Source organism: Priapulus caudatus, unplaced genomic scaffold (assembly GCF_000485595.1).
Source record: "Priapulus caudatus unplaced genomic scaffold, Priapulus_caudatus-5.0.1 Scaffold75, whole genome shotgun sequence".
NCBI classification, from domain to species: Eukaryota; Metazoa; Priapulida; class Priapulimorpha; order Priapulimorphida; family Priapulidae; genus Priapulus; species Priapulus caudatus.
The window spans coordinates 42,063-69,362 of NW_014577136.1; the positions used below are offsets into that span (position 1 = coordinate 42,063).

General features: G+C 40.5%; 1 protein-coding gene across 1 annotated transcript; it reads left to right on the plus strand.

The window, feature by feature from the left end:
• Nucleotides 1-201: 201 nt before the first annotated feature.
• LOC106821500 (nardilysin-like) lies at nucleotides 202-27,294 on the plus strand. Its single transcript, XM_014826343.1, has 29 exons — nucleotides 202-502; nucleotides 2,333-2,543; nucleotides 2,985-3,155; nucleotides 4,216-4,297; nucleotides 5,510-5,610; nucleotides 5,880-6,006; nucleotides 6,733-6,828; nucleotides 7,108-7,230; nucleotides 8,511-8,568; nucleotides 8,717-8,750; nucleotides 8,923-8,962; nucleotides 9,628-9,697; nucleotides 10,668-10,745; nucleotides 11,278-11,398; nucleotides 11,683-11,796; nucleotides 12,662-12,766; nucleotides 13,132-13,255; nucleotides 13,703-13,830; nucleotides 21,173-21,300; nucleotides 21,536-21,686; nucleotides 22,051-22,178; nucleotides 23,296-23,455; nucleotides 23,652-23,873; nucleotides 24,207-24,343; nucleotides 24,665-24,755; nucleotides 25,093-25,209; nucleotides 25,857-25,946; nucleotides 26,248-26,295; nucleotides 26,645-27,294. The coding sequence occupies exons 1-29, from the start codon at nucleotides 240-242 to the stop codon at nucleotides 26,813-26,815; spliced, it is 3,489 nt and encodes a 1,162-aa protein (XP_014681829.1). The 5' UTR covers nucleotides 202-239; the 3' UTR covers nucleotides 26,816-27,294.
• The last annotated feature ends 6 nt before the right edge of the window (nucleotides 27,295-27,300 follow it).

Here is a 27,300-nt window from a genome sequence, read left to right on the forward strand (position 1 = left end):
ACACTGACAAGAACATAGATGGGTACTCTTTTTCTTCAATATAGTAATTGATAAGGAGTAAGACGGTAGTATACTCGTCTATTTACATGCCATCGAGTAGCTAGACTGGTACCGGGTCAACAGTTCCACACGCTACACTAAGTAGGATACTTGCTGGAGTGAAGGGGGCGAACGCGTACCAGTCTATCGAGTAGCGACAGTGCTGCGACGCCAATCGAAGGAAAACGCGTTTCAATTTTATGATTTTATCCATCAGTAAATCATGCGTATCTAGAACGATAAACAGTTGTAGTAATATTTCGAATGTTTACGTGAAAACATTAGCGTTTTGTGATACTGTCCATAAAAATATTAAAATGAGTAAGTGTAAATCCTCGCATGGAAATGGGCAGTCGAATAGTAAAAAATCCAAAGTGCCATTCTCTTTACGCACATTTTTGGCAGGTGAATTGGACTCGAGCAATCTAGTTCAAAAACCACCAGATGACAAGAAAACCTACAGGTACACCGTACAGGCTAGGGCGTTAAGACGATATACGTAGACCTTCAACCAGTTAAACCAAACTCACACGAGTGTGGCATTACTGACCGCTCAACTTGAACCTAGTTAAATTGATGCATGTTGACACTGCTGAGTGGATTTATTAATATGTTGCGCAATCTTAATCCCGATCTGCGCTATTTCAACATCGCGCTGCACATTCTTAAGATCGCGCAGCGCAATCTTCCGATCGGCAGACTGCGTGGCAATCTCGAGATTGCGCTGCGCGATCTCCCGATCAGCAGCTAGCATCCTTGCCTGTGGAGCCACAGGCACTTGGAGCGTTTCAATAAAATGTAATGCTAAATAAATACGAAATCTATTTACTACCAAAGTCTTAATGTTTCTATACTCTCTTTCACCTATTATTGTCGACAATTTCCTGTAAATGCCGTTCGAATGCTCATCTGCAACAAACACTGGCTGCAGCCATGGCTGCCGCTGCACACTGACACATAAATATATAATATAGCAGGTAGGAAAGCGTGCTGCGAAAATTTGCTCGACACTCTCTTGATTTCATACGAATACTATACAAATATTCAACCATTCTACTTCATCTTTGTTTCTATTTGATGAAGGACAGTGTTCACTTGTTATAAAAACATACTGTCTGTGTTCGTGACCGAGCTGTGTCACGCGAAATCACAAAGCCTGACAAAATGTTTGCGTTTGCTCCCGTTGCGCAGTTTATGGAAATGGCTGCAAGTACAGGGCTATAGGTGGCGCACTGCATTTTGGGAAACTACCACGCTGCTTTCCAACTCCCGTACGAGCCTCGTCAAAGCCGCCAGTGGAGCATTGCAAAAACGTTGCAGCGTTGCGGCGCAAAAATAAGGTCACGAAGAGCGCCGGTGGGTGTTTCCTGATTCCGACAGCTATTTACATAAACTGCGCAATGGGAGCGATTGCGAGAATTTTGTCAGGCTTTGTGCGATTTCGTGTGACACAGCTCGGTTACGAACACAGCTCGGTTACGAACACAGCCAGTATGTTTTTATAACAAGTGAACACTGTCCTTCATCAAATAGAAACAAAGATGGAGTAGAATGGTTGAATATATGTGTTGTATTCGTGTGAAATCAAGCGCGCGTCAAGCAAATTTTGGCAGCACGCTTTCCTACCTGCTATATATTTATGTGTCAGTGTGCAGCGGCAGCCAGCGTTTGTTGCAGATGAGCATTTGGACGGCATTTACAGGAAATTGTCGGCAATAATAGGTGAAAGTGAGTATAGAAACATTGAGACTTTGGTAGTATATAGATTTCGTATTTATTTAGCATTATATTTTATTGAAACGCTCCAAGTGCCTGTTAAAATATAATGCTAAATAAATACAAAATCTATTTACTACCAAAGTCTTATCATGTTTCTCTACTCTCTTTCACCTATTATTGCCGACAATTTCCTGCACAGTAACACATAAATATATAGTGTCATACGTGCATAACTATATATTTATGTATCAGTGTGCAGCAGCTAGCATGCGGCAGCCAGCGTGTGTTGCAGATGAGCATTTGGACTGCATTTACAGGAAATTGTCGGCAATAATAGGTGAAAGAGAGTCGAGAAACGTTAAAACTTTGGTAGTAAATAGATTTCGTATTTATTTAGTATTATATTTTATTAAAACGCTCCAAGTGTCTGTGTGTGGAGCCTTGCGCAATCTCGCAATTTCAAGAATGCACAGCGCAATCTTAATTAAGATTGCACGGATCGGAAGATTGCGCGGAACAAATATATTTTATTTCTTGTAATTGTGTAGTTCTAGTTGACATTGAAACTTTTCAGAGCACTGACATTGGCAAATGGATTGCATGCTCTGCTTATATCGGACCTCCATGGCTACAACACTACCTCATCTAATGATGAAGAGTCACACGTAACTGCAGTTGTGACTAGTCAAGATGAACATGATGAGGAGGAGATGGATGGATCCGAGGGTTCAGTTGGTGATGGTGAGGACGAATCTGAAGGAGAGGATGAAGCTATGGATGCAGAGGTTAGCATTGCCTATAGACTACACGGGGCCAGCAGGGCCGGATCTAGCTTTCAGGAGACAGAGGGTGGGTGATATTTGAGTGAAGGCTTGGGTGCTAGGGTGGCACCATTTTACTAGTATCATAACATCAGAAGTGAATAATAATAGGTTATCTATATTAGCAATGTATTGATAATCTATTATTATTCACTCCTGATAACATTACAATGTCAGTAAGTATATAGTCAGTAGCTGAATGGGGGGGGGGGGCAACCTCCCCCAACCCCCCTGTAGATCCGCCACTGGCCAGTACAGATTCACAACGTGGCGCTGAGTAATGAATAACACATAGGGATTCATATGAAGTTCGAATGCCTATGTTTATTATTAATAGTAATTTTTACAGCTGTAGTACTCAGACATGTAGGTGTTTCACATTTGCCAATATTATTTTTGAATTAGGGCTCTGTAAGTAGCGGAGAAGACTTGGATGGATCCAAAGATGAGTCGGGTGATGATAGGGAAGAAGATAAAGAAGATGATGACAATGAGGGTGATGGTAGCGGTCATGATGATGATGGTGATGGTGGTGTAACCCGCAAGCCCAAAAAGCTAACTGGAAAAAAGAAAATGGTATGTTGCTGTGATAACTTACTGCCTAATTCTTACCTGCTATTTAAAAGGTATAGTAATGCATTACCTTCATATGGTATTAAATGTGCTATTTTCCATTTTAAAGTTTGAAAAATGCAATAAAAGTTGTATTGCAGGTAAGTAAAGGTCTTTGCTTACTTACCGATGTTAGCATGTGTATTTCCATTGTGTTGGGAGTTTATTGCGATATTTTGTTGATAACAATGCATTGAATGCAATCAAGAGCTACTAAATACCTAGAGTGTACAACGTGAAAACGGGAAAATAGTGCTATTTCACGGCAATATTATTCTACTTTGTATGCGGTTCTAGACTAAGTTCATGGTATTGCGTTAAGCAGCATTCGTTGCTTTCTAAAATAAGACCAACCGCTTGTCTCTACGATACTCCTATATGCCGAGATATTGGAGCGTAATCATGCCTCCCTCAGGCCTCATGACGCCTCGCATCCACAATATTCACTATCCTTCTCGCCTTTTGCGGGTCTGGCTATCATTTTCCGTCGCCGCTTGGAGCGCTGATAATTGATGTCACATGCCCAAATTTGGTACTCTTACTACACCATATATAGTAACTGAGCTGCGTTGAAGAGACTTAATTTAGAAAACATTGCCGGCTCCATCATGATGGGCATTAGCCGTGCTAGGAAAGATAATGGGAGATGCCCCCGAAAGTCACCGATGGTTACCGAAACGCCGTTCATTCATAAAATTATCGCGGAAAAACCGAACTCTCACGAAGCGACTTTCCTAAGGATAGTGAATATTGTGGATGCGAAGCGCCGTGAGGCCTGTGGGAGGGGAAGTTTACGAGCCAATATCTCAGCCTATAGAAGTATCATATTGACAAGCGGTTGGTCTTGTTTTAGAGAGCAAAGAATTCTGCTTAATGCAATACCATAAAATTATTCTACACTTGCAGGCAAAGTAGAATAATATTGCCATTAAATAGCACTATTTTCCCGTTTTCCCGTTGTACACTCTAGGTATTTATTAGCTCTTGATGCAATGTATAGCTGAGTGTACTCTAAAATTTTCAGAGTGCTGCTGCTTTGGCTGTAGGTGTTGGAAGTTTTGCGGATCCTTCGGATATACCTGGCCTGGCCCATTTCCTTGAGCACAGTAAGCATTACATGGGCACACAGTTGTCTAACCTTTGAATAGGAGGCAAGAATGTTTAGCACCTAATTAATAGTGCTATACCTATGTTATAGTGCAGACTGACCTGCTGTATTTCAAGCGTATTATTATTATCTTTATTAGTATTTAGTAGCTCAGCTGACGAAGTAAGATACAGCTTGTAGAATCGCATGATTGTCCGTCCGTGCGTCTGTGCGTGCGTGCGTGCGTCCGTCCGTCTTTCAGTCAACAGTTGGGCACAAATCTTAACCGCTCGACGTACGGTGTTGATATTCGGGACGTCGGGGAGGACTCGGGATATCGAATTTGGGGGTCAATGGTCAAAGGTCAAAATGGGTCATTGAAGGGGGAATATATTCCCCTTAACTTAAGGTATAGGAGGAAATACGGAATTGTGGCACAAATCTCAACGGCTCGCTCTATGCTCTTAATATTCAATGTATAGTGTGATGGGGAGGAAATCCATCACCAGCGCGAAATTGGAGGTCACAGGTCAAAGGGCAGTGGGGGAAAGGTCAGATATCAGACATTTTCTGAGGACATGGTCTAATGGACCGAGTGCAAAACTTTTTTGTTTTAGTGCTGACTTACCGTTTTTATCACTTTATTGAAAGGACCATGAAATCTACTTTCCGCTGACAGTAAGTGTCTGATAACCTTTTGATCCTCAAGAGGAGGGTTAAACATGGATTTGTTGACTCTTAACAAAGGACTTATAACTGCTTTTGCTATTAGAGTCCCCCTCCACCTGCCTCTCCCCCCCCCCTCCCCCACCACCACCACTACGCTCGCGCTCGACGCATATCCATGATAACATGTTAATATAGAGAAGTCATTAAAGTTACGCAGCTGTATCTTTATTACTGTACTACCACTACCAGTAGGTATAGCAAAGCCTATCATAGATTTTAGATCTGTATTAGTAGTATCCTAGATATATACTTTGAGCGCGAACACGGTGGCAGGAGGGCGCACTTGATGTGGTTGCCAGTGAGTTTATCAGAAGAATACCTGGCTACAGTACGCATCCGTTGAGCGCTGTCGCGCTGCGGCACTTGTTTTGTTGTTAGTTTTATTTGTTTCTAGTTAATATTGACCTGTACATTCTGACTTTCTGGTCCATGCATACTGTTACACAGGAGAATCTGTGCAAGTTATTACGTTAACAGTTCCCGTTTTTTTTAACATATTAAGTGGTGTTCATGGGAAGCCAAAAATATCCAGATGAGAACGCCTTTGACGCTTTCATAATGGGGTATGGAGGAACTAACTGTGGATCTACAGACTGTGAGATGGTAATATACCATCGCTTTTTGGTATCAAATTATTGTCTGTTATAACAGCTCATAAAACACTACGTTTTAGTTCGAGTGAATTTCTATGAAACAATTTAAGTAGCATCTTTGCATGGAGGTGTGTATATATGCATAATTATTTGATTGTGTGGCCATTTCATTTGTTGTTGTTTTTATCATGAAAACCATGTGATATCGAGTGGTGACTGGATTTCACTTTGCTGAATATCTTTACGTGTAACCTGAGTGCTTGCATGGCTGTCTTGCAGACTGTATTTGAGTTTGAAGTTCAGCAGCAGTCGTTCAAAGAAGGGCTTGACAGGTTTGCTCAATTCTTCACCCACCCTCTTCTCAAGCAGGACGCTACTGACAGAGAGGTGCAAGCTGTGCACAGTGGTAAGTACTCTTGTCAGTCAAACAGATGTCTTGCTTTGTATGAAAATCGTCTCCCAACTGTTGTGTCCATGTACCTTTCACCACTATAGAGATGAGTGTCTAATTATTACACACACGCACGCACACACACGCACGCACACACACACACACACACAAACAGCTACTCAGTGGAACAAACCATGCAGCTTTATTATAGTATGACGGGCATAGAAGCCAAACAGCAAAACAAAGCTGGGGAGGGGCACGTGACCGGCGAGCGCGAGCGCCATCTACCAGGCTACATCCGCAGCATGCTAAAGTAGTCTAACTATGCCACTGCAGTGCTGGCGTGACTGCCTTATTAAATTGAGAATGTGATGTAGTATACTTGATGTATGCAAGTAGTGTTTAGCTACGCAACATATATGTGATCAAGTACAAACTAGTTTTAATTTAGACCATTACTTAAAAACTACAATTAATTAAAACCATTACAAGTGAAAAAAAATCATCCTAAAAAGATTGATACCAAGGATTTGGTGCCCATAAAATATTATTAGTTGACTGTCATGCATAGGTGTTACTGTTGGAGGATATCTACATGGTGGTACTATATATGCTAGTATATATGGTAATATAATCATACTATTTGATATTTTTTAACACGGCTTTCTATTTTAGTCAGTCCATCGATAATATATTCTCAGTATAATGTATATATCTATGTAAATGGAATGATATTTACAGAGTTTCAGAGCAGCACAAATAATGACACAAACAGAATGGAACAGCTTCTTGGGTCTATGACTAAACCGGATCACCCACTCGGAAAGTTTATGTGGGGTATGACACATTTCATATGCCTTATATTTGCATTAAAATTGTCACACTTTTTTATACATACTTAAATAATATATAGAGTTATGGTAGTAATTGCTGTATTGTACAGGACTGAAGCTTTCAAGCTCTCATTTTCCCCCTAATGATCTGATTTATTGATTGTGAATTTTTTTATTGCAAGTATATGTATACTAAATATCAATGTATGTTTTAGTGGGTGCATTGATTCAGTGCGGTCTGAATCACCTCATACTCGTGTTTTTCAACAATACACATTGTTAGGTAATGAACAATCTCTGATATCAACACCAGCTGCAGAAGGTATTGATGTCTATGCCAGACTGAGAGAGTTCCATTCAAGATGGTATTCGGCCCAGTACATGACCTTGGTTGTACAATCACAGGGTATGTTATATTTTGTTTTTAGCTCATCTGACGTAGTCAGATGCAGCTTGTAGAATCGCATGATCGTCCGTGCGTCCGTCAACAGTTTTGGGCACAAATCTTAACCGCTCGACGTACGGTCACGATATTCGGAACGTCGGGGGGGGGGGGGACTCAGGATGACAAATTTGGGGGTCAAAGGTCAAGACGTGTAAACGGAGAGGGAATATTGCTCCCTTAAGTTAAGGTATAGGAGGAAATATGGAATTGCGGCACAAATCTCAACGGCTCGACCTATGCTCTTAATATTCAGTGTATAGTGTGATGGGCAGGAAACCCATCACCAGTGTGAAATTGGAGGTCACAGGTCAAAGGGCAGTGGGGTAAGGTCAGATATCAGACATTTTCTGAGGACATGGCCTAATGGACAGAGTGAAAAACTTTTTTGTTTCAGCGCTGACCTACCATTTTTATCACTTTATTGAAAGGACTATGAAATGTGCTTTCCACTGACGTGCGAAGATTAAGTGTCTGATAACCTTTTGACCCTCAAGAGGAGGGTTAAGCATGGATTCCTGAACTATCTCAATGATGTCACAGTGTTCTCATACTCATGGCACATCCATAATTTAGAAAGCCAATAAGCCTGGATAGCCGAACGCCTACACCGCAGGCATCACGGCTCAAAGGTCGTTGGATCGAATCCCGTCAGATTTTTTATTATTTACCTGTTTTCTGTATCTTTATTTATTTAACTATTATTCCAATTAACGCAAATATTTACATTATTTATTTACAACAATTTAATAACAACAAATAACTTTTACAACAATTGATTTTTTTTAATTTTTTAATTGGGTTAGGGTAAGGGTCACAATGCACCATAAAACAGGAGTTTCAGGCACGCGATTTGTATCAACCAATGGGATTTGGGAGGTATGCAGAATGCAGAAGGTTGCTGAAATGATGTGTACGCAACTGCGTATCTGCATATCTGCGCCTAACAAAGGTGTCACTACGCACAACTTAAATGTTACGTTTATAATCGTTGCAACAGACCTCAGATGAGACCAGACGCTCTGCGGCTCTTGTTACAAAATAAAAATGGAAAAAAATGGGCACAAATTTCACTGGGTTTATAACTTTAAATTACAGAGATAGGCGTATCCATTCTGTGAGGTAGTTTCACTGTATAATTGACTTTGTGAGGTAAACACAAAATGTACCCTTCATAGGCGAGTGTTTCTCCTACAGACAGACATATCCACTAACATTGGTTTTACACTATCTTGCACATGTAGAGACATTGGATACCTTGGAGACATGGGTTAGGGAGATTTTCTCATCAATTCCTAATAAGTAGGTAGTATATATAGACCTATAACTATAGTTACCTAGATTTTGAAATTAATTTCTCATGTGACAATTTTGTACATATATAACATTGTATAATTCAGGTTATTATATCATTTATTTAAGTTAATACATGTTCTTTTTGTTTTGCTAGTGGACTGCCAGCACCTATCTATCATCATCTTCAGGTAGGAGTTTTGATTTACACAATTTTAAAGTAAGGAATTTGAACTTCTCGACTTATTTTCCCGACCATTACAATACTTATTGCTCACGTAAGATCAAGTGTCATGTAAGGCCAACATGTCTTTGAACACTCGTGCATCGGTACTTTCACTGGTACATATGTTTTTTTTTTAGGATCCGTTTGATACAGAGAAACACAGAAAATTATACAAGGGTAAATTACTTCAACTTGCATGTTTTTTTGCATGCTATTAGCTATCATGTTTATAGATGTGTGCGCTTTTTTTTAAATACTGAAATTACAAGGTAGATATGTTATTTTCCTCCAAACTTAAAGCTTGCACACAGAAGAAGTGCAGTCAATCTAACTTACTCATGGTTAAATATAAAACCATATAAAATTCAAAGCAATGGCAATTTCATTTCTCCACTGCAGACATCTTGTCATTTATAATTATGTTGCGTTTTTACTTGTCTTTCATTTCAAATTAATTTACATGTTTCTATTCTTGCTTAGTCATTTTGTAATACTATATTTTTAATAATGACGGGTTGAGTTTGAGTCTAAAAAGGGGATGAGTGTAATGTATTAGGTTTTTAATAGAGTAATAGTTACCGCTGTACGGTGGCGCCGCCACCCGGTTCTAGAAGTGAAATAAAAGATGGATATATTATAATTTATGTTTATGTGTATATATGTATATAACATATATATATATAATGTATATATGTGTATGAAAATGTTTGTTGCCATTTTGAATTGTTAGAAGTCATCCATTGCATTGCATGTGGTACCATAATTCAAATGGTAGGTTCATGTGGAGGTTCTATATGCAGTATGTCACCTGACTTGTTGGTTGTTGTTGTTGTTGTTTACAGTGGTGCCATTAAGGAACACACATCAGCTGGATATTATGTGGTCTCTACCTTGTCAGTTGAACCACTACAGGTACCATCTAAAAGAGGAATCGTATCATAGTTGGCCAATTCCAATTGATCATATTAAACTAATGTAGCAATTTTAATATTTGGGATAAACATTGAAATGAAAGGTCAATGGGTCAGGTCCCAGGGCTGGTATAGAGTAGAATAGATGATAGATATAGAGTTGAAATTGTTCCATGATTAGTATTTAGACTGGAATTGTCTAGGATGAATCGTTCTGATAAGAATTATAGTCCTGTAAACTGGTTCATATTGAAATATATCCTAATTTTTAATGTACCTTCACAACAGTTTCGATCACTGTCAGCGATCTTTATCAAGTGACCTACGTCATCATAGGTAGCAGTCGATGATGTAGTATCCGCGTGACGTCACAGGATCTTCGGGGCCCCGCCACGCCCTTCCGAAGATCCTGTGACGTCACCCGGATACTACGTCATCGACTGCTACCTATGATGACGTAGTTCACTTTATAAAGATTGCTGACAGTGATCGAAACTGTTGTGAATTAAGGTACGTTAAAAATTAGGATATATTTCAATATGAACCAGTTTACAGTTATAAACTAAATATCCGATGAATTTATTTCAATTATAGTCCTGATAAGAATTAGTCTGGCAATACAGCTCTGATATGCAGTATTCTATTGATTTAAAATCATGCTCAGCCCATATTTTGCATTTAATTCGAATACTTTAGAAAATAACAGACGAAAGTATACCATGTATACAGGGTTACACCACACTGTACAGGATTTCGTTAAATAGCTAGGCTTGCCGTCTAGAAATGTGGATTCTTCAATTCCGAATGAGATGTGAAATCAATATAAATACCAATAATGTAGCAGATCCTTGTTTCTTATGACCAGTTTTTTGTAGGAAATTATATGACTATAAATTAATAGATAGTACTGGTAGATGCCACTAACCTTGAGGAATGTAATCTCTGTTCTCACAACAATTTCAATTCCGTAGGGCAAAGCCACTGGAATGCCTGTCATGGCTGATAGGACATGAAGGAAAAGGTAGCATTCTCTCGTGCCTCAAGAAAAAGTAAGTACGAGTGCATTTTATTCTGTGACCAATTTTACTTTACCGAATACGGGCCTGCACTGTGCTCGAAATCTCTTGTGTTTAAGGCCACGATTTTTTATTTTGTTGGTTTACAGAATTTTTGTTGTTGTTGTTGACTCGGTAGGGTAAAAAAAAATGTAAAAAAACTGTTGTTTTGTCAGATCAAACAAGTTAAAATACAGTGATACTGTTATACATGATATTAAAGTACTTTAAGAAAACTAAATGAAAACAAAACTCAACTTGTAATTATTTTTACCTTTATTATAAAATATTTGTTTATGAAATGTTTTTGTTTTTTACATTAAAATTTTTTTTATTCATATTTCTTAGAGAAAAGGTCGGCGGGAATAAAAAAAATACAGATTTTTCAATTTTGTTTTGTTTTTCTTGAAAATTTGGGTCGGCGGATCTGTAAACCAACAAAATAAAAAATTCTCGCCTAATGGTAAAAATGTATTCACTGTCATGTTAAATAAAACAAAACATTTTCATTGAACTCTGCCTACAGGCTATGGGGTTCATCACTGTCCAGTGGAAATGATGACAGTGGATTTGAGCACAGCACAACACATGCTATGTTCATGATTACTGTTTCATTGAGTGAAGAGGGCCACCAAAGGTTTCAAGACGTAATACTGCATTCAGTCTGTAGCATAAGATGTAAAATCACAATGTATTTACCAATAACAGCTTGATCACTTCTAACATTACAGCATACCGTATTATTAATTATCATTTTAATTCCCATCCAATGTGTGATGATATAATGGTATAATAGTGCAACGATAGTGCTTTCTATTGTTACTACCTGGTGGTAGTCCAAATAAGTAGAAAATACCAGTGTCAGAGTGTGTGCTCTTATTCTACGAAATATGTCTATTTATAAACACATTCTTGATATGCTATTCTCTAGGTTATAACAGTGATCTTTGAGTATCTTGAGATGCTAAGGCGGGAGGGACCAAAAGAATGGATTTATAACGAAATAAAAACCATAGAGGACAATTCGTTCAGGTTCAAGGAGGAGGTGAGCTATTAGATTGAAAGAAGCAATATTAATGTTCTAATTAGTTTAAACTTTAATTGAATTACATTGTTAAAAATTAAAAATTGTGAATAAATTCTCAAATGCATCGTGGAATTAATCCGCTTTTTGCACGTGTAACACAAGTTACATTGGTTGCAGTTTTGTACACTGACGAGTGACCAGTAACGAAGTCGTTCATGCTGCTTTAGTACAGTAATTGTGTTTACGCTAGTGAATCATGTAAGTAGATTTCCTTGTTGGACGTCTGTAACGATTTAGCTTCACATTAGAGGAATAACGAGTAGTAATGAAAGAGCATTGATTCGGGAATGGAAGAGGGAGCTTTATAAATGGTATGATGTATGAATGAGGGAAACTGCATGCTTGTGCCATGCATGCATTAGGTGTCACCATGTCATAATGCAGTGCTTCTTAAACTGGTGAATGGTTCACCCAAGGGTGAATGTAACTTGCCAAAAACAAGGAAATTTAGTTGGGGATGAATGAAATTTTTTGATAAAGTCTCGAGGGTGAATGACACTGAAATAGTTTAAGAAGCACTGCCATAATAATGAATCGGGGGTAGAAATTAACTTTTGAACAAGCGAGTCCAACGGACTCCCTACCCTTAAAAAGAGAGAGTCCACAGCAAAATGTGGACATCTTCCAAATTTTCTTAGGGTATTTGCTAAAAAAAATACTGTAATTCTGCGAGGCCGTGCTCTGGAACGAACTAGTTAGTATAGCAGAATTTTCAGAGAGTCACACGGATTTCTGCATATATAAAATCAGGGAGTCCGACAGTGAATCAGGGAGTATTTCCGGACTCGCACCCTGATGAATGTTGTGTGTATGTGGCTTTCAGGTGGATCCCATCGAATACGTTCAGCAGCTAGCTAGTAACATGCAGTTCTTTCCTGCCGAACATGTGCTGACCGGCGACCAACTATTCTACGACTACGAGCCACGGGTATTGTAGTAGCAACATTTCTCACTGAGTCTTGTCTGGTTGCATAGTCATATATTGTATAGTTGCAGGGTTCTGCATTTCAGAAAGGATGTCGAGCAATCGAGCAATTCATCCGTGATTGCTAATTCGGGTCAATTACACGTGTTGTACGCGGTGGCAATGTACAGGTAAACTCGGCCAGATCACAGACATACGTATATACATCATTAAGAATTATCAAAATTAAACAGGTCAGGTATTGTGATTTTTGAGTGTTTTTATTGTCACATCGATGCACATCGGTCATCATATCTTCACAGAGCGATCGGGGAAAGTGACTGTCTCAGATTACGTGTTCATTCACTTATTTGTGATTGTATTCATAGGTGATAAGCGATTGCTTGAATTTGCTGACGCCCGACAGAATGTGTGTGATCGTGTCTTCTAAGCAATACGAGCCTGTATGTAATGAAACTGAGCCGTGGTATAAGACTCTGTACCAAGCAGAAGGTGAGAATTATAGTGATTGGGGCAAACCATTTAAAAATAAAATTAAAATTAACAAATAACAGAAATAATACGATTAACAATAACAGAATTATTAAATGACAAAAAATGATAGATATACATGTTTGAACTCATGGAGCTGAACATTTATTTAACTCGATATACATACATTAGCATATTGGGCTAATGATAAAATATCACTGAGTAGTAAGTCTAGAAGTAAAACATGGAATTAACAATGTATGTTATAAGACTTAGCACACATTGCTTCATTATTCATGAACATATTTGCAATGTTTCAGTAATGTGCACATTGTTTAGGTACTGCATGTGTATTGCAGGTATGTTTGTGTATATTATAAACAATGCATCTGACTGTCTGAGTGCATGTGCACATGTGCGTGCATGTGTGTGTGTGCACATACATATATGTATTTATGTATATTGCAGATTTAGACCCATCTTGGTTAACAAAGTGGATGCAATCAGAGCCTCGAAATGAGCTCCATTTGCCAGCCCCGAATCGATTTATGGCTAAAGACTTCACCATTAAAGATCCAGATTGCCCATTGAGTGAGGTATGACATCAACTGAATAATTAAATCAAAGTGTGATTGTTTGAGAAAGTCATTCAAAAAGGATCAGAATAGTGTTTGATTTAAAGCTGTAATGGCTTTTCTGTATGGCTTTTCAGCTATTTTAGTCTACTAGCCAGCCTAGTGAACCTAGAAATGTTGAGTACTATAAGGTTTTATGTTGGAAATGCAATATACAGGTCATAAGGACTCACAAACTGCCGGATGCTAATATAATTGCATATGTGTAGCATTTTGCATAATCGGCTTAATTAGCGTATTAATTAGGTCAAATCACTAAATCAAGAATATTTTCCTTAGTAATTCACATAGAGACTTCATTCGTGTGTCTAGACCCATGTTTTTGACATTAAGCAATTGATCTGGCATGGATTAAAACCCCTACCATCGTTCCGACTGCCAGAAATCCAATATGGCTATACCATGCATAATTAGGTAAACCGTAAAATCGAAAAATAGAGACTTTGTTTTGATGTTTAGGCCCATGTTCTTAACACCAAGGATTCCATCGTCTATAGGACTTATATATTTAACAGTAAGTTATTATTATATATGAAAATGTTAAAGGAATAATATGTCCATTGATTATGCAATGGTGACGAATGCTAGAGTAACTGGCACCTTTTGTAATTAATAAGTACATTACCTTATAGCCGAACGCGTATTAGTTTGTCCAATATCACTGCTGGTTACTAAGAAATGTCTAATTGAAATCCGCAGTCCACTAAATGTTTACAGTTTACAGTTTCACTTTCAAACCGCTGCCGGCGAAGCGGGTGTGATACAGATTTATAGTGCACCGGACATTTTCGCACGCATGCTCGGTCGTACCTAATGCTAGCGATAGTACAGTACCGTAACTGTATACGTAACAGTAGCTCTGATTGTAATGAACGTGGAATCCACGTACGAATCACAGACGCTCTTGATAATGAAGTAGGCTGTGTTGGGGGCCAACACTATGGGGGGATCGCGGACTAACCACGGCCACAGACTAAACATGGAAAGCAGACGGCACTACGCGTATTTACGTATATTGGTCAAACGAATACACCTGTGTCCGAAATTGAAGACATGTGGGTACCCGTTCATTAGCACCCACGGTTATTTACTTGTGCCTCAATACCGAGAATACGCCCAGAGATACATTCTACGAGCTCATTAGTCAAAGCATCCCACGACAAACAATTCTCTGCCCAACACCCGTAGCAACATGTGATGTCACCTAACCGTTTTGAGGCTATTTTGCTTGGCAAACAATTTAGCATTGGCACCATGCAGATTACCAGATTTACGGATTTCAATTAGACATTTCTTAGTAATTAGCAGTGATATTGGACAAACTAATACGCGTTTGGCTATAATTAAGGTAATGTACTTATTAACTACACAAGGTGCCAGTTACTCTAGCATTCGTTAACATTGCATAATCAATGGACCTATTATGCCTTTAAATATTATGATGCAGCTAGATCGTGGAATACATAGATGAACACCCAACACCATCAAACTAGTTACTATTCGCCTTCGTCTTTGTGGTTGTGGTCCTGTCCAGATCCTCTTCTCCTTCCGTCTGATCTTCATATCCTTCTTCAGCATCATCTCGTTGTGTCAGTGAGTTACAACACTCATTTCCTCCTTTACACACACAGTCGCTGGTACATGACAATCCATTTGCTGCACAACCACACTTCCTGCTGCAGGCATTCCCCTCTGCTCGGCAGCTGCAGCTAATGACGTCCATGAGGTTTTTTGGTGCGGTAGGTTCTTTTGACAGCACTGGTACCACTTCATCATAAATTTACAGTAACTTCCCATCCATAGTTAGTGATTTGGACAGCAGGAGGGTCAGCCTTGTCCGCAGCCTTCCATAGCATCATTTGGAGATGTGCTCTCCGGATATGGAGTCCCAGGTTGATGTCTGTTGGTGGAAGGGACTTCACGGATAGAGGATTCTTTCACTTGCGATAAATCTCGTATCTGGAAACATTCATTGACGTGCTTTTCTTCTGGCCATATAAATGTAGAAAGAAGGCTTTGCCAGTTGCCATCAGGTCACTGTCAGGGGCATCGTCCTCTCCAAGAACTGAGTCTAGTCCAGCAATATCGGTCTGGTTGAGCACTTTCAGGGCGGACACTTTCCCTTTCCCATTAGGATAGGACACAGTGTCACAGCCTGAGAGTGCGTGCATTCCCAATATTCCCTTGCATTTCTCCCCGAGCTTGGTGACAGTGGCATTGATGTCAAGCACGGATCCATCCCACTTCTCCATCTGAACATGGCATGATACTCCATCCTTCCAGCACCAGTACATGAGCAGCTCGAATACTTATGTGTCGTCACTAAGGATACACACAGTCCGAGCTCCCACCGATGCAGCACGAAGCATGTAGCTGATGAGAGATACGTCTGCTTCATCATGATGCACAATACTGTTGGCTTCGCTCACAAGTTCAATGTTGCTACCAATATCAAAAAGTGTAAAGGTGAAAAACTAAATTGTCTATAACCTGGAAACGGTATTCGTCCGTCTCCTGATCGTTGGACAAAAGCGGAACCTTGAGTTGTCTGCTGTCTTCCATCATGAGCTGTGCTCTGTTCCTCCATCACTCATCGACGAGTATGGATTCCTCCGAAAGGGAATCAAGTCAGTACTAGTTAAACATCTCAGCATCATCATAAGGAACCCTCTTCCCCCTGACACTCTGCTGGTGGACGCCTCTCAGCTACTTTACCACACTGTCTGGCCATCCTTGGGTACAGTGGGTGATCTTGCTGAAGGAAGGAAATCTTGCCTCATCAACTACAGAGGGGCAGACACATGTCATCTTCGATCGGCATGAAGGTATCAGTGCAAAGGATCACGAGAGGCAGAGGAGAGCCGGGGAAGGATCCACTGCATATCAACTGACTCTGAACTCACCACTAGCTGGTCGTGATGCCATCATGAAAAACAAGAACAACAACAGGCAGCTCTCACAACTACTCTGCACACATGATCTTGGTAGCACCATTGAACTTGTGAGCCAAGCCAACAGTATTGTGCATCATGATGAAGCAGACATATCTCTCATCAGCTACATGCTTCGTGCTGCATCGGTGGGAGCTCGGACTGTGTGCATCCAGTCCTTAGTGATGACACAGATGTATTCGTGCTGCTCGTGTACTGCATGGTGCTGGAAGGATGGAGTATCATGCCATGTTTAGATGGAGAAGTGGGATGGATCCGTGCTTGACATCAATGCCACTGTCACCAAGCTCGGAGAGAAATGCAAGGGAATATTGGGAATGCACGCACTCTCAGGCTGTGACACTATTGTCTATCCTAAGTGCGGAAAGGGAAAGGATGTCCCCCTGAAAGTGCCTCAACCAGACCGATATTGCTGGACTAGACTCAGTTCTTGGAGAGGACGATGCCACTGACAGTGACCTGATGGCAACTGGCAAAGCCTTCTTCCTACATTTATATGGCCAGAAGAAATGCACGCTCAATGAATGCTTCCAGGTACGAGATTATCGCAAGTGAAAGAATCCTCATCGTGAAGTCGCTTCACCAACAAACATCAACCTGGGACTCCATATCCGGGAGCACATCTCCAAATGATGCTATGGAAGGCTGCGGACAGAAGGCCTGACCCTCCTGCTGGTCCAAATCGACTAACTATGGATGGGAGTACTGTAAATGATGAAGTGGCTACCAGTGCCTGTCAAAATAACTACCGCACCAAAACCTCATGGACGTCTATTAGCTGCAGCTGCCGAGCAGAGGGTGATGCTCAGCAGGAAGTGTGGTTGCTGCAGCAAATTGGATTGTCATGTACCAGCTACTGTGGTGTGTGAAGGAGGAAATGAGTGTGTGTAACTCACTGACACAACGACGGATGATGCTTAGAAAGATATGAAGAGCAGAAGGAAGTAGAAGATGGATCTAGAGACTGGAGAGAATAATCACAACCATGAAGGATGAAGGCGATAGTAAGTAGTTGATGGTGTTGGGTGTTTATCTATGTATTCCATGATCTAGCCTGCATCATAATATTTAACATTTTTTATTAATAATAACTTACTGTTAAATATATAAGTTCTATAGATGATGGAATCCTTGCTAGTGTATACCTCCCATTATGCATGGCGCCATATGCATTTCTGGCAGTGGAAGCGATGGTAGGGGTTTGATGCTCATGCCAGATCCGAATTGGGGTTAGCCGCTAAACAGTTACCGCTGGAGGCAGGCCACATCTGCAGAGGTGAAGAATTATCCGCGTACCCAGATGCGAACCCGCGTACTTAAGAGTGGGGCGGGGGAGTGCGGGTTTATTTTTGCTGTGGTGTGGCTGATGGAGTTATTAATATGTTTATGAGCGATTCACGGTGATAGTAGTGGGTGATGATGTGCAAGTGGGTGTTTCTCTTTCTTGTGTTATGCTGAGGCAGTTAGGTATATCCGACCGGCCCTCATCTTCCGTTATGTAGATTCCTGTATGTATGTAGTAAGGTACAGTGTGTCCATGACCTGCCAAAAGCCCCTACTGTCGTAACACGAACCTATATTTCGCGCTGACAATGATATATGCGTGAGTGCGTGGGGTGTGCACGGACGTGCATTTGTGCTGTGCGTGCGCTGATGGTCCATTCACGTACCGTGCATGCGTGCGTGTGTGCGTGGGGTGTCGCCGGTCCACGGTGGTGATGCGTGCCGGCTGTAACAGTACATGTGCGTGGTCTCACGTCGTGCCGGGTGTGCACGTACTCCAGTGCGTGCATCGGTAGCGTGGCCGTGCGTGTGTACGTACAGTGCGTGCATGCGTATGTGTGTGCTGCGTGCCGTGTGTACGCCGCACGTACAGGTGCGTGCATGCGTGCGTATGTACGTGCGTACGTGCGGTGTCACGTACACAGTCGTCCGTACGTGCGTGTCGTGTGGTCATACACGTAGCGCTGCATGCGTGCGTGGTGGGGTGTGCCTGCACCGTGGCGTCGTGGCACGTCTAGTGGCGTGCGCTGTGTGCCGTGCGTGTGCACGATATCGTGCGTGCATGCACGTGGTTGTGGTGCGGGTTTTGGTGTGAACGTACTCTGTGCGTGCATGCGTTGCGGTGTGGCGTCGCGTGCGTATACGTGCACTGCTATTGCGTGTGTGCCCGGACTGCGTGCATCGCGTATGTGTTGTGCTTCGTGCAGTGAGTATGCACGCTACAGTGTGCGTGCATGCGTGCAGTATGTACGATGCGTGCGTGCGTGCTTGCACGTAACACTCACTAGCGTAGCATGCTGTGCATCCGTGCGTGCGTTTAGCAGCGTACACGTATGTGCGTGCTGCGTGGTGTACCGTGCGTACACATGCGTGCATGCGCTGCGTGTGTGCGTGTAAACGTGCATGTGTGTGGTGCGTGTGCGTGTAGGTCATACATGTACGTGCGTGTGGTGCGTCGCGCTGTTGCAGTTACACGCGTGTGCCCATGCCGTGCGTGCGGTTGCACGGTCCACGTGATATACGTGTATGGCGTGCGTGCGTGCGTGCGTGCGTGCGTAGGCACGTACATGTGGCGCACGTACAAGTGGTTGGTGCGTGCGTGTGTGCCGTGCGTGCGTGCGTGGCGTGGGTGCGTGCGATGACGTACGTGTGTGCTTGCGTCCATATGTGAAGTGGTCGTGTTTTTATTCTTTTGTAAGTGTGATGAGGCATTAATGGTAATCAATGTTTTATTGAGTATCCGTGATATTCAGCTGCCGTGCATATGTGATGGTGTTTTATTCTTATTGCGTGTGCTCAGGACGTTATGTAATATGTTTTTTATTGAGATTGCACCACGGTGATACTTAGTGGTGCATATGTGAAGTGCGGGTGTTGTATTCTTTTTGCGCTTGCTGCTCAGGAGTTACTGTAATATGTTTATTGAGACTCAGCTACAAGAACTCAAGTCTGCCAATAGACAAATTATGTATATTCTGTATTTCTTAATAAGCAGTCCACTTTATTACAGAACACTAGGCATTACTGCTCGACAATAGCCTCGCCTAAGTTGGAAATTATAAAGCACCACGTTTAACAATTTTCACCAAGAGAAATCTTCCTGATGCGCGCAGTCTCTTTTTAAATTTTTTCATATGTCCTTCGCTTAGACCAATGACCTCTCTACATGAATCTCTTAGATGCCGATTATACGTCTATCCTAACAAACTGTCTTCTGCATTTACAGTTGGGATTTTCGCTTGAGCATTGACGGCGTCGTTTACATGCATCGCTCTCCTTACTAGCAAACCGATCCTGGAACCATAATTCCTCTATCGTGACATGATGCCTGTTCACTCCCTGTCAAACATAGCACATACTACATAGCTCATAGACCTCTGCAATAATTTGATCGCGGTCACTGCGGCGCTACCACTCATAAGCTATCACTGACTAAAGCTAACAGCTCTTGGGCACACAGCCGATGCATCGTTTTAAACCCGTGTTCTTGTTTTGTAGCGTAGAGAATAATTGTAAATTTTTCGTGGATTTTCTCAACTATCTCACAGCAACTCCCTCCATTTGTAGTTTCAGATTCGGGTTCGCTGGAAACTATATGACCAGCTTTAGCCGACTTACAACCAGGAACACAACAGTACGAAGGCCTTTTAACTTGGTTATATCGCTATGATTCCTGTATCTTTACAACTGACTCGTTCGTTGCGCAATCGTTGTAACACCTCTAACTCCCGCTGCGCCACCTGGCGGAAAAGCTAGCGGCTAACCCCATTGCTTAGTGTCGAAAACATATGGGTCTAGACACACGAATAAAGTCTCTATGTGGATTACTAAGGAAGATATTCTTGATTTAGTGATTTGACCTAATTAATATGCTAATTAGGCCGATTATGCAAGATGCTACACATGCAAATTAGCATCCGGCAGTTTCTGAGTCCTTATGACCTGTTTATTGCATTTCCAACATAAAACCTTATAGTACTCAACATTTCTAGGTTCAATAAAGAACACATAGGGGTGGCTAGTGGACTATTTACTAACACTGTGATGATAAAAGTGTTTGCTTGCAAGTTTGTAACTGATATTGTATGTATATGTATGTATATGTGAGTGCATGCGTGCGTGGGTGCGTGCGTGCGTATGTTTTTATTTATTTAATTATATATTACATATATATATATATATATATTATATATTATATATTATATGTGTCATGCGTCTACATCCTCTTCTAATCTTCTAGTCATGTCAGTAAGTTGTTACACAGCAGATTCAACCAATTGTTATCAGTGTTAGAGCAACTTCTGGTTTCATTATGTTTGACACAGAACTATAATATGTAATTTTTATAGGAACCAGTAATGATAACAGATAGCCCATGTAATCGACTATGGTATAAGAAGGACACCAAGTTCAACGTTCCAAAGGGTTACACTAAATTTCGCCTTGCATCACCACTACCAAACTCAACCCCAATCAGGTATTGTTGTATAGGATAAATACTGATGTATTGCCTTTAGAAATAAAAATTGCCTAAGGTGCTAAATACCCACTCATCTGACTATAATACTTGGGCCTTCAAATGCATTAAGAAATCATTTATCACCTGAATGTGTACATTACTAGGTTTCAATCCTTGATTTATATCCCGCATGTTTATATTAAATTAAGTTGTGTTAATATTTCTTGTGACTGTAGCTCTCTATGTTTTTCAGTCTGGCCTGCATGGATCTCTTCATCCACGTTATTGAACACAATCTGAATGAGGTAGCTTATGCTGCTTATGCTGCCGACTTGTCCTACTCCATCAGAGGTCTTCCAACCGGCGTCATCATCAAGATTGATGGATTTAACCACACACTACCGGTACTGCTTTACTAGTCGAAAGCAGCCAAGTATAGTGTTATGCTAATACTAGATGAATTCTTGGTATTGAGTTAGTATGTATACCTCTATATGCAATCTCAGTTAGCAAAACTAATCGTTTGTCGAGCAGATCATCTCATTAAGTGTTTGAGGCAGAGACCACACTTCTCTCTATTTATTCTATGTGGTAATTGCCTATCGTAATGCTCTACACTACAATAGTACAATCTGGTTCTTTAAGTGATCGTGCCTATGCCTGGTTTGGTTGGCTTCACCGCGATGGTAACACACTGCCACCATAAATCTACTTGTGCTGTAACGCCACCTCTATCTTTATAATTTAGTATTACTACGTATGTTCCAGTTGCTGTTTGACACAGTGGTGGGCCACATTGCCGAGTTTGACTGCACTGAAGAGTTGTTCACTCTTGTTAGAAATCTCGTGAAGAAAATGTACACAAATATCATCATAAAACCTGAAAAAATGAACAGGTGAGAACATAAATATATTGGGCAATGTATGATATGCATTCCATACTATTTTATTCCAGAAGAAATCTCCATTTTTAGCTCACCTTGACATCGTCAAGATGAGCTATTGCTATGGGGTGTCGTTCGTCGTACGTCCGTCCGTCTGTTTGTCCGTCAACATTGGCTACAGTATATAACATATAACATATATTGGCTACGGTCAACGATAACTTGAGAACCATTTGACCCACATGTTTCAAATTGCATACAGTTGTTACTCCTATGGGAAAGATGTGAACGTCCTATTTTGGAATACGTCAGGTGACTTACTTTTGAGCCACGCTCGCTTTTTGTCAAAATGAAAATGGCCATCTAGATTCATTCGATTTTGTTAAATTTACCTACCTACCTATACCTACCTAATCATACCTACGTGTAATATTGTGTTTAAGATTCTTTATTACAGTAATTTGACTGGAATATTTTATTGCTGTTATTTGCGCGATAATCGAAAACCAAAATGGCGATCATTTAGGCGTAGCGCCATCTCTCGCCCAGATTTCAGACTTTCAGATCTGAAACATTTATTTTCGCATCAAAACTAACCCTGAAACAAAACAGTGAAATTTCTATTAGTATAAAACGGGGAATAAGGACATTTGATCACATTTTGGTCCGTCATAAATGAAACACTTACCAAATTTTAAATCTATCATCTCCCTCTTCTATCACACCCAATGTGAGCTATAGTGTCATTGACACTTTCATTTCATGTTGTTAATGGTTTTCCCATTCTTCTAATGTTTGGTTAATTTTTTAATTCTAACATGTTACCTCTGGTTGTAAAATTTGAAAATGGTGACTAAATGGGACCATGCCTCCTGCATCTTTAAAAAAATAAAAACTGCATCATTACTCATACTGACTTGTGTAAAGAACACAAATAGCAAAATGTTTTTCTCTCAGTGTTCCTAGCTGCCATCATTTTAGTAGCAGTTATAATCTGCATGTTTATATAATTTACATAAATAAAATTGGGCTTTTTTTTTGGATGTCTGCCGGGAAAATTAAGACACTGTCCGCTTGGCTATTAATTGTGGTATGTATGTATGTTATCCATTTGGTTTTTATCCCGCAGAGAGCTAAGGCTTCAGATCCTAGAAGAGACAAGATGGACGCCTGTCGACAGACTGGGTGTGATAGATCACATCACCAGAGATGACCTGCTCAACTTTGTAGCTAACTTCAAACAGACGATCTGTATTGAGGGACTCGTACAGGGCAACTTTACCAGTGCAGTAAGTCATCTAAATATCCACAGGGAAAACTGCCTGCATTTCAACTCTCGAGTCAATCTTCGGTTGAACTGAATGCAAGCTGACTATTGTTATATAGACGATACACAACAGACAGCTAGAGTGTATAGTAGCTGCTCGATTCCCCAATTAACATATAGTAATAGAATATATAAAATATAGCACCATACTTTACCAGGAAGCTCGAGATTTCCTTGTCAAGATTAGGACCAGGCTAGACTGTGCACCCTTGCTGCAAGGCGTGTACCCAGAGATACGTGTGATGACACTACCGCTGGGAGAGAGATATTGTGCTGTGAAGAGCTTTACTGAGCAGAACAACGTTAACACAGACGTTGTTAGCTACTTCCAGGATGGAGTAGGGGACTGTCAAAAACTCACTCTGATGAACATCGTCTGTGTAGGTTTTTTTACTATTATGTAATAATAAGTACAGGCATTTTAAATACACTTTACAAAAGCTAGCTGTTTCGTTGCCGTTTTAAACAAAGAACGTAGCATAGTGTGAAAGGTTTCTGCAATGAAGATTGTAATTGTATAATATATTAATTGAAAGAAATGTGTAGAATGCAAAGGATGGCATATAACTTCCAGCACCCAGGCACAGACCTTGCACTTATAATATAGATTCAACTTAGTTTGCGAGTCAGGTGTCACTAAATAAGAAGGACTGGTGTTTGCTTATTGTAATTGTAATCAGGTAAGAGGAGATTTAGGCTCAATTAAATTGCAGGAATATCTGCAAGAGCCATGCTTTGATGAGTTGAGGACTAGGCAGCAACTTGGTTATGATGTACATATCCAGTACACGAACACCAATGGAATCGTAGGCTTTTATGTCTATGTGGAAACACAGGCGGACAAGTTCAGGTAAGAGAGCATGTGAACGTGTGACATTGCTGAGCTAATGTATGCATAACTGGAAGACCACATGAATTCCTGATGCATCTAACCATTGTTTAACCTGATAATGTGCATGGCAGCAGTTCGTTGCTTACAAATGCAAGTTTTTTTTTTTAATTATATATGGAGAGAACCATGAACATATGTATATCTCATATGTTCACGAGATATACATTATGAGATATATCATATACTTCAAGAGGTATACATATGTTCATGATAGAACCGATGCCTAGAGTCGAAGTTTCGAAGTCTAGTAAGTGTCGAATGTTATCTTGAATCTTGCAGTGCAGACCATGTGACTAAGCAAATAGATGCGTTCCTACACAAGTATAGCAACAAACTGAAACACCTGAGCATCAAGGATTTTGGAAAACTTGTAAGTTTATTATTCATCAGTTAATATTGTCGTATTTTGTAATCATATTGTTCTTGCCTGTTACTTCAACGTTTCTAAACATGTAGAATTACCCCCATTAATAGGTTGGTTCATGTATCATTTCATGTTGAGTTATTGATTACAGTAATTTAATGTAAAATATGCTTTATAATATAACATGAGCTTTACCACTGCCTTAATTATTCACAGGCCAGCTGCGTCATTATACTGTAAGCATCTCATGTGAATCAAAATGTGTGAAAGTTAACCTGTTGAGTGATTGTGGATATAGGAGTATTATGCTATAATGGTGGTTATATCCATTTTGCCCCTGCAGAAGCATGCGTTGATCGTGTCACGCCAGATCGCTGACAATCACATGGGAGAAGAAGTGGACAGACACTGGTCAGAGATCGGAAATAGGACCTACGTCTTTGACAGGCTTGAGTGCGAGGTACCTTTGTTGCAGGCATTATACGACTGCTTTCTACGTAGTTGAGAGGAAGTGTGTGGCAGTATCAGTGCACAACCCTATGCCAATAATTGTCACTGAGTGCCAGGGCTGCCAACATTGGGTGATAGGTGAGAGTGAGATGCGCGGGAGCGAAGCGACCAAGCGGGGGGTGAGTGTGGGACGGTAGGGAGCTTTTGCATTTTATAACTTCAATTTGTGCAATTTGGTGCATACTAAAGTGACTGTTTTCAGATATTGTAAGATTTTTTTTTCTGTGCGTGAGATATTTCAGCGTTTTATTCATGAAGAGATATTCATGCGTGAGATATCTCAGCATTTTTTTGCTGTGCGTGAGATATTGTAAGATCAGCGTGAGAGCGTGAGATTTGGTCAAAATGCGTGAGTCTCACGGTCAATGCGTGAGAGTTGGCAGCCCTGGAGTGCTGAAATCCTTCACATACAGACATATATTAGGTGTTGCAAAATATAAAATATTGGCGCAACATTATCAGTTCCAGTTTCTTGTTTCAACTAGTGCTTGGCTGAGTGGTGTTTTACATAATTGTTTATCTTCTTTGCTTAATGCACTGTGCAAATAATAAATGTAAACATAATGATGTCCTGAATCGCCTCCAATCTGATAACAGGTGAGATGTCTCAGAGCAGCAACCCTGAAGCATGTGCAGGACTATTTCCATCAGGTGGTCTTAGAAAACAGAAGGAAACTCGTAGTGCAGGTAATGGCAAAAATGCGAGTTGGCAATCGTAAATAAAACTAAAACAAATACGTTGGAACTGCAAGTTGCAGCACAGTCATTTTCATCATATATAATGGAGGCCGTCTAGTGCTTGGAAAATTGGGCTTTTTATTTGCTGATTATACTATTTAGCAATACAGGCCTAGCTAGCACTGAACTGTAAATGTAATAAAAGAGCTACAGCTGTATAGACTACCTAATGTAAATCAAACACGAAATGGCTGCTCTATGCAGAGCCACCCACTTATGCTAGCTGACGTGTTGTTTTCTTAATCCACAGGTGATTGGATGTGGTCCAAAAGAGAGAGGTGTTGTCATCTCTGACCAGGTAAAACCAGAAAGTGTTAAAATTCGTAACATTAAAAAGTAAAAATTAGACCCTGCTATGTCCGTGAACCTGCCTACAGTAAACTTGCAAGTAGCCAGCTACCCTGATAGTTTTCATCTGCTAATACTCTGAGGTTTATCGATCATATATCAAGAGTCGGTTAACGTATGTTAATTAATGAGCTCTTGATCTTGCATTATTGGTAATATCTTTAATGGATGGACACCAGATGTCACCTGCACAATAGAGTGCAAGCGGAATTTATGACCACTCATTATGGCCCTCTCATTTATATTGCTAGATAACGGTGATAATGTATATGTATGAATGTGTTGATTATTTGTTTCAGGCTAGGGAACCATGTCCGAAAGAAGGTGGTGAAATCTGTGCGCAGGATATGTCGAGGCTCACATTTCTCGGTCATCACGGGTCTACTGTCAATCAAGAGAAATACATCAAAAATATCACCGACTTCAAAAATGATCTGTATGTCTACCCCGTTGTTAAAATTCTACGATAGTAGCAATCGTGTAGCTTAATTAGGAAATGATCCCGATCGAAGGTGAAGTTTTGTGCAGTCTCTTGCTTGGTGCGTTCGTGATGATGTCAAATTGCAGTTTAATCATAATTTACATAATAATTTTTATAGGTAAGCTGCCGTGCATGTGTTCCTCCTGTGTGCTATATGAGATTATAGTCCCAGTGTCATAAGTATACCACTGGGGAGAAATTTTGGTGGGTAATTGAGGCAATCAGACAATTATGAAACGGGAGTGATCCGCTATATAGTGTCCATATTATCAGTCAAGGCCATGCTACTGTAGATGAAATATAAACTCCCACACTAGTGGCACTCTGGCTCTATATTATTTTAACATCCGATTATCATTATTAGAATGCTCGGTTTCCGTCGTTTTCATCCAATTCCATTCGTGGGTTGGCATTGCATTCTGAAATTTAAACATAGGTATGCGTGCGCAGAGCCTGTGTATATATATATATATA

Coding starts and splice junctions, on each gene's coding strand:
- LOC106821500 (XM_014826343.1), top strand. CDS start 240: ATGATTTTATCCATCAGTAAATCATGCGTATCTAGAACGATAAACAGT. Junction 2,544..2,984: donor ATGAAGCTATGGATGCAGAG/GTTAGCATTGCC, acceptor TTTTTGAATTAG/GGCTCTGTAAGTAGCGGAGA. Junction 21,687..22,050: donor GATTTAACCACACACTACCG/GTACTGCTTTAC, acceptor CGTATGTTCCAG/TTGCTGTTTGACACAGTGGT.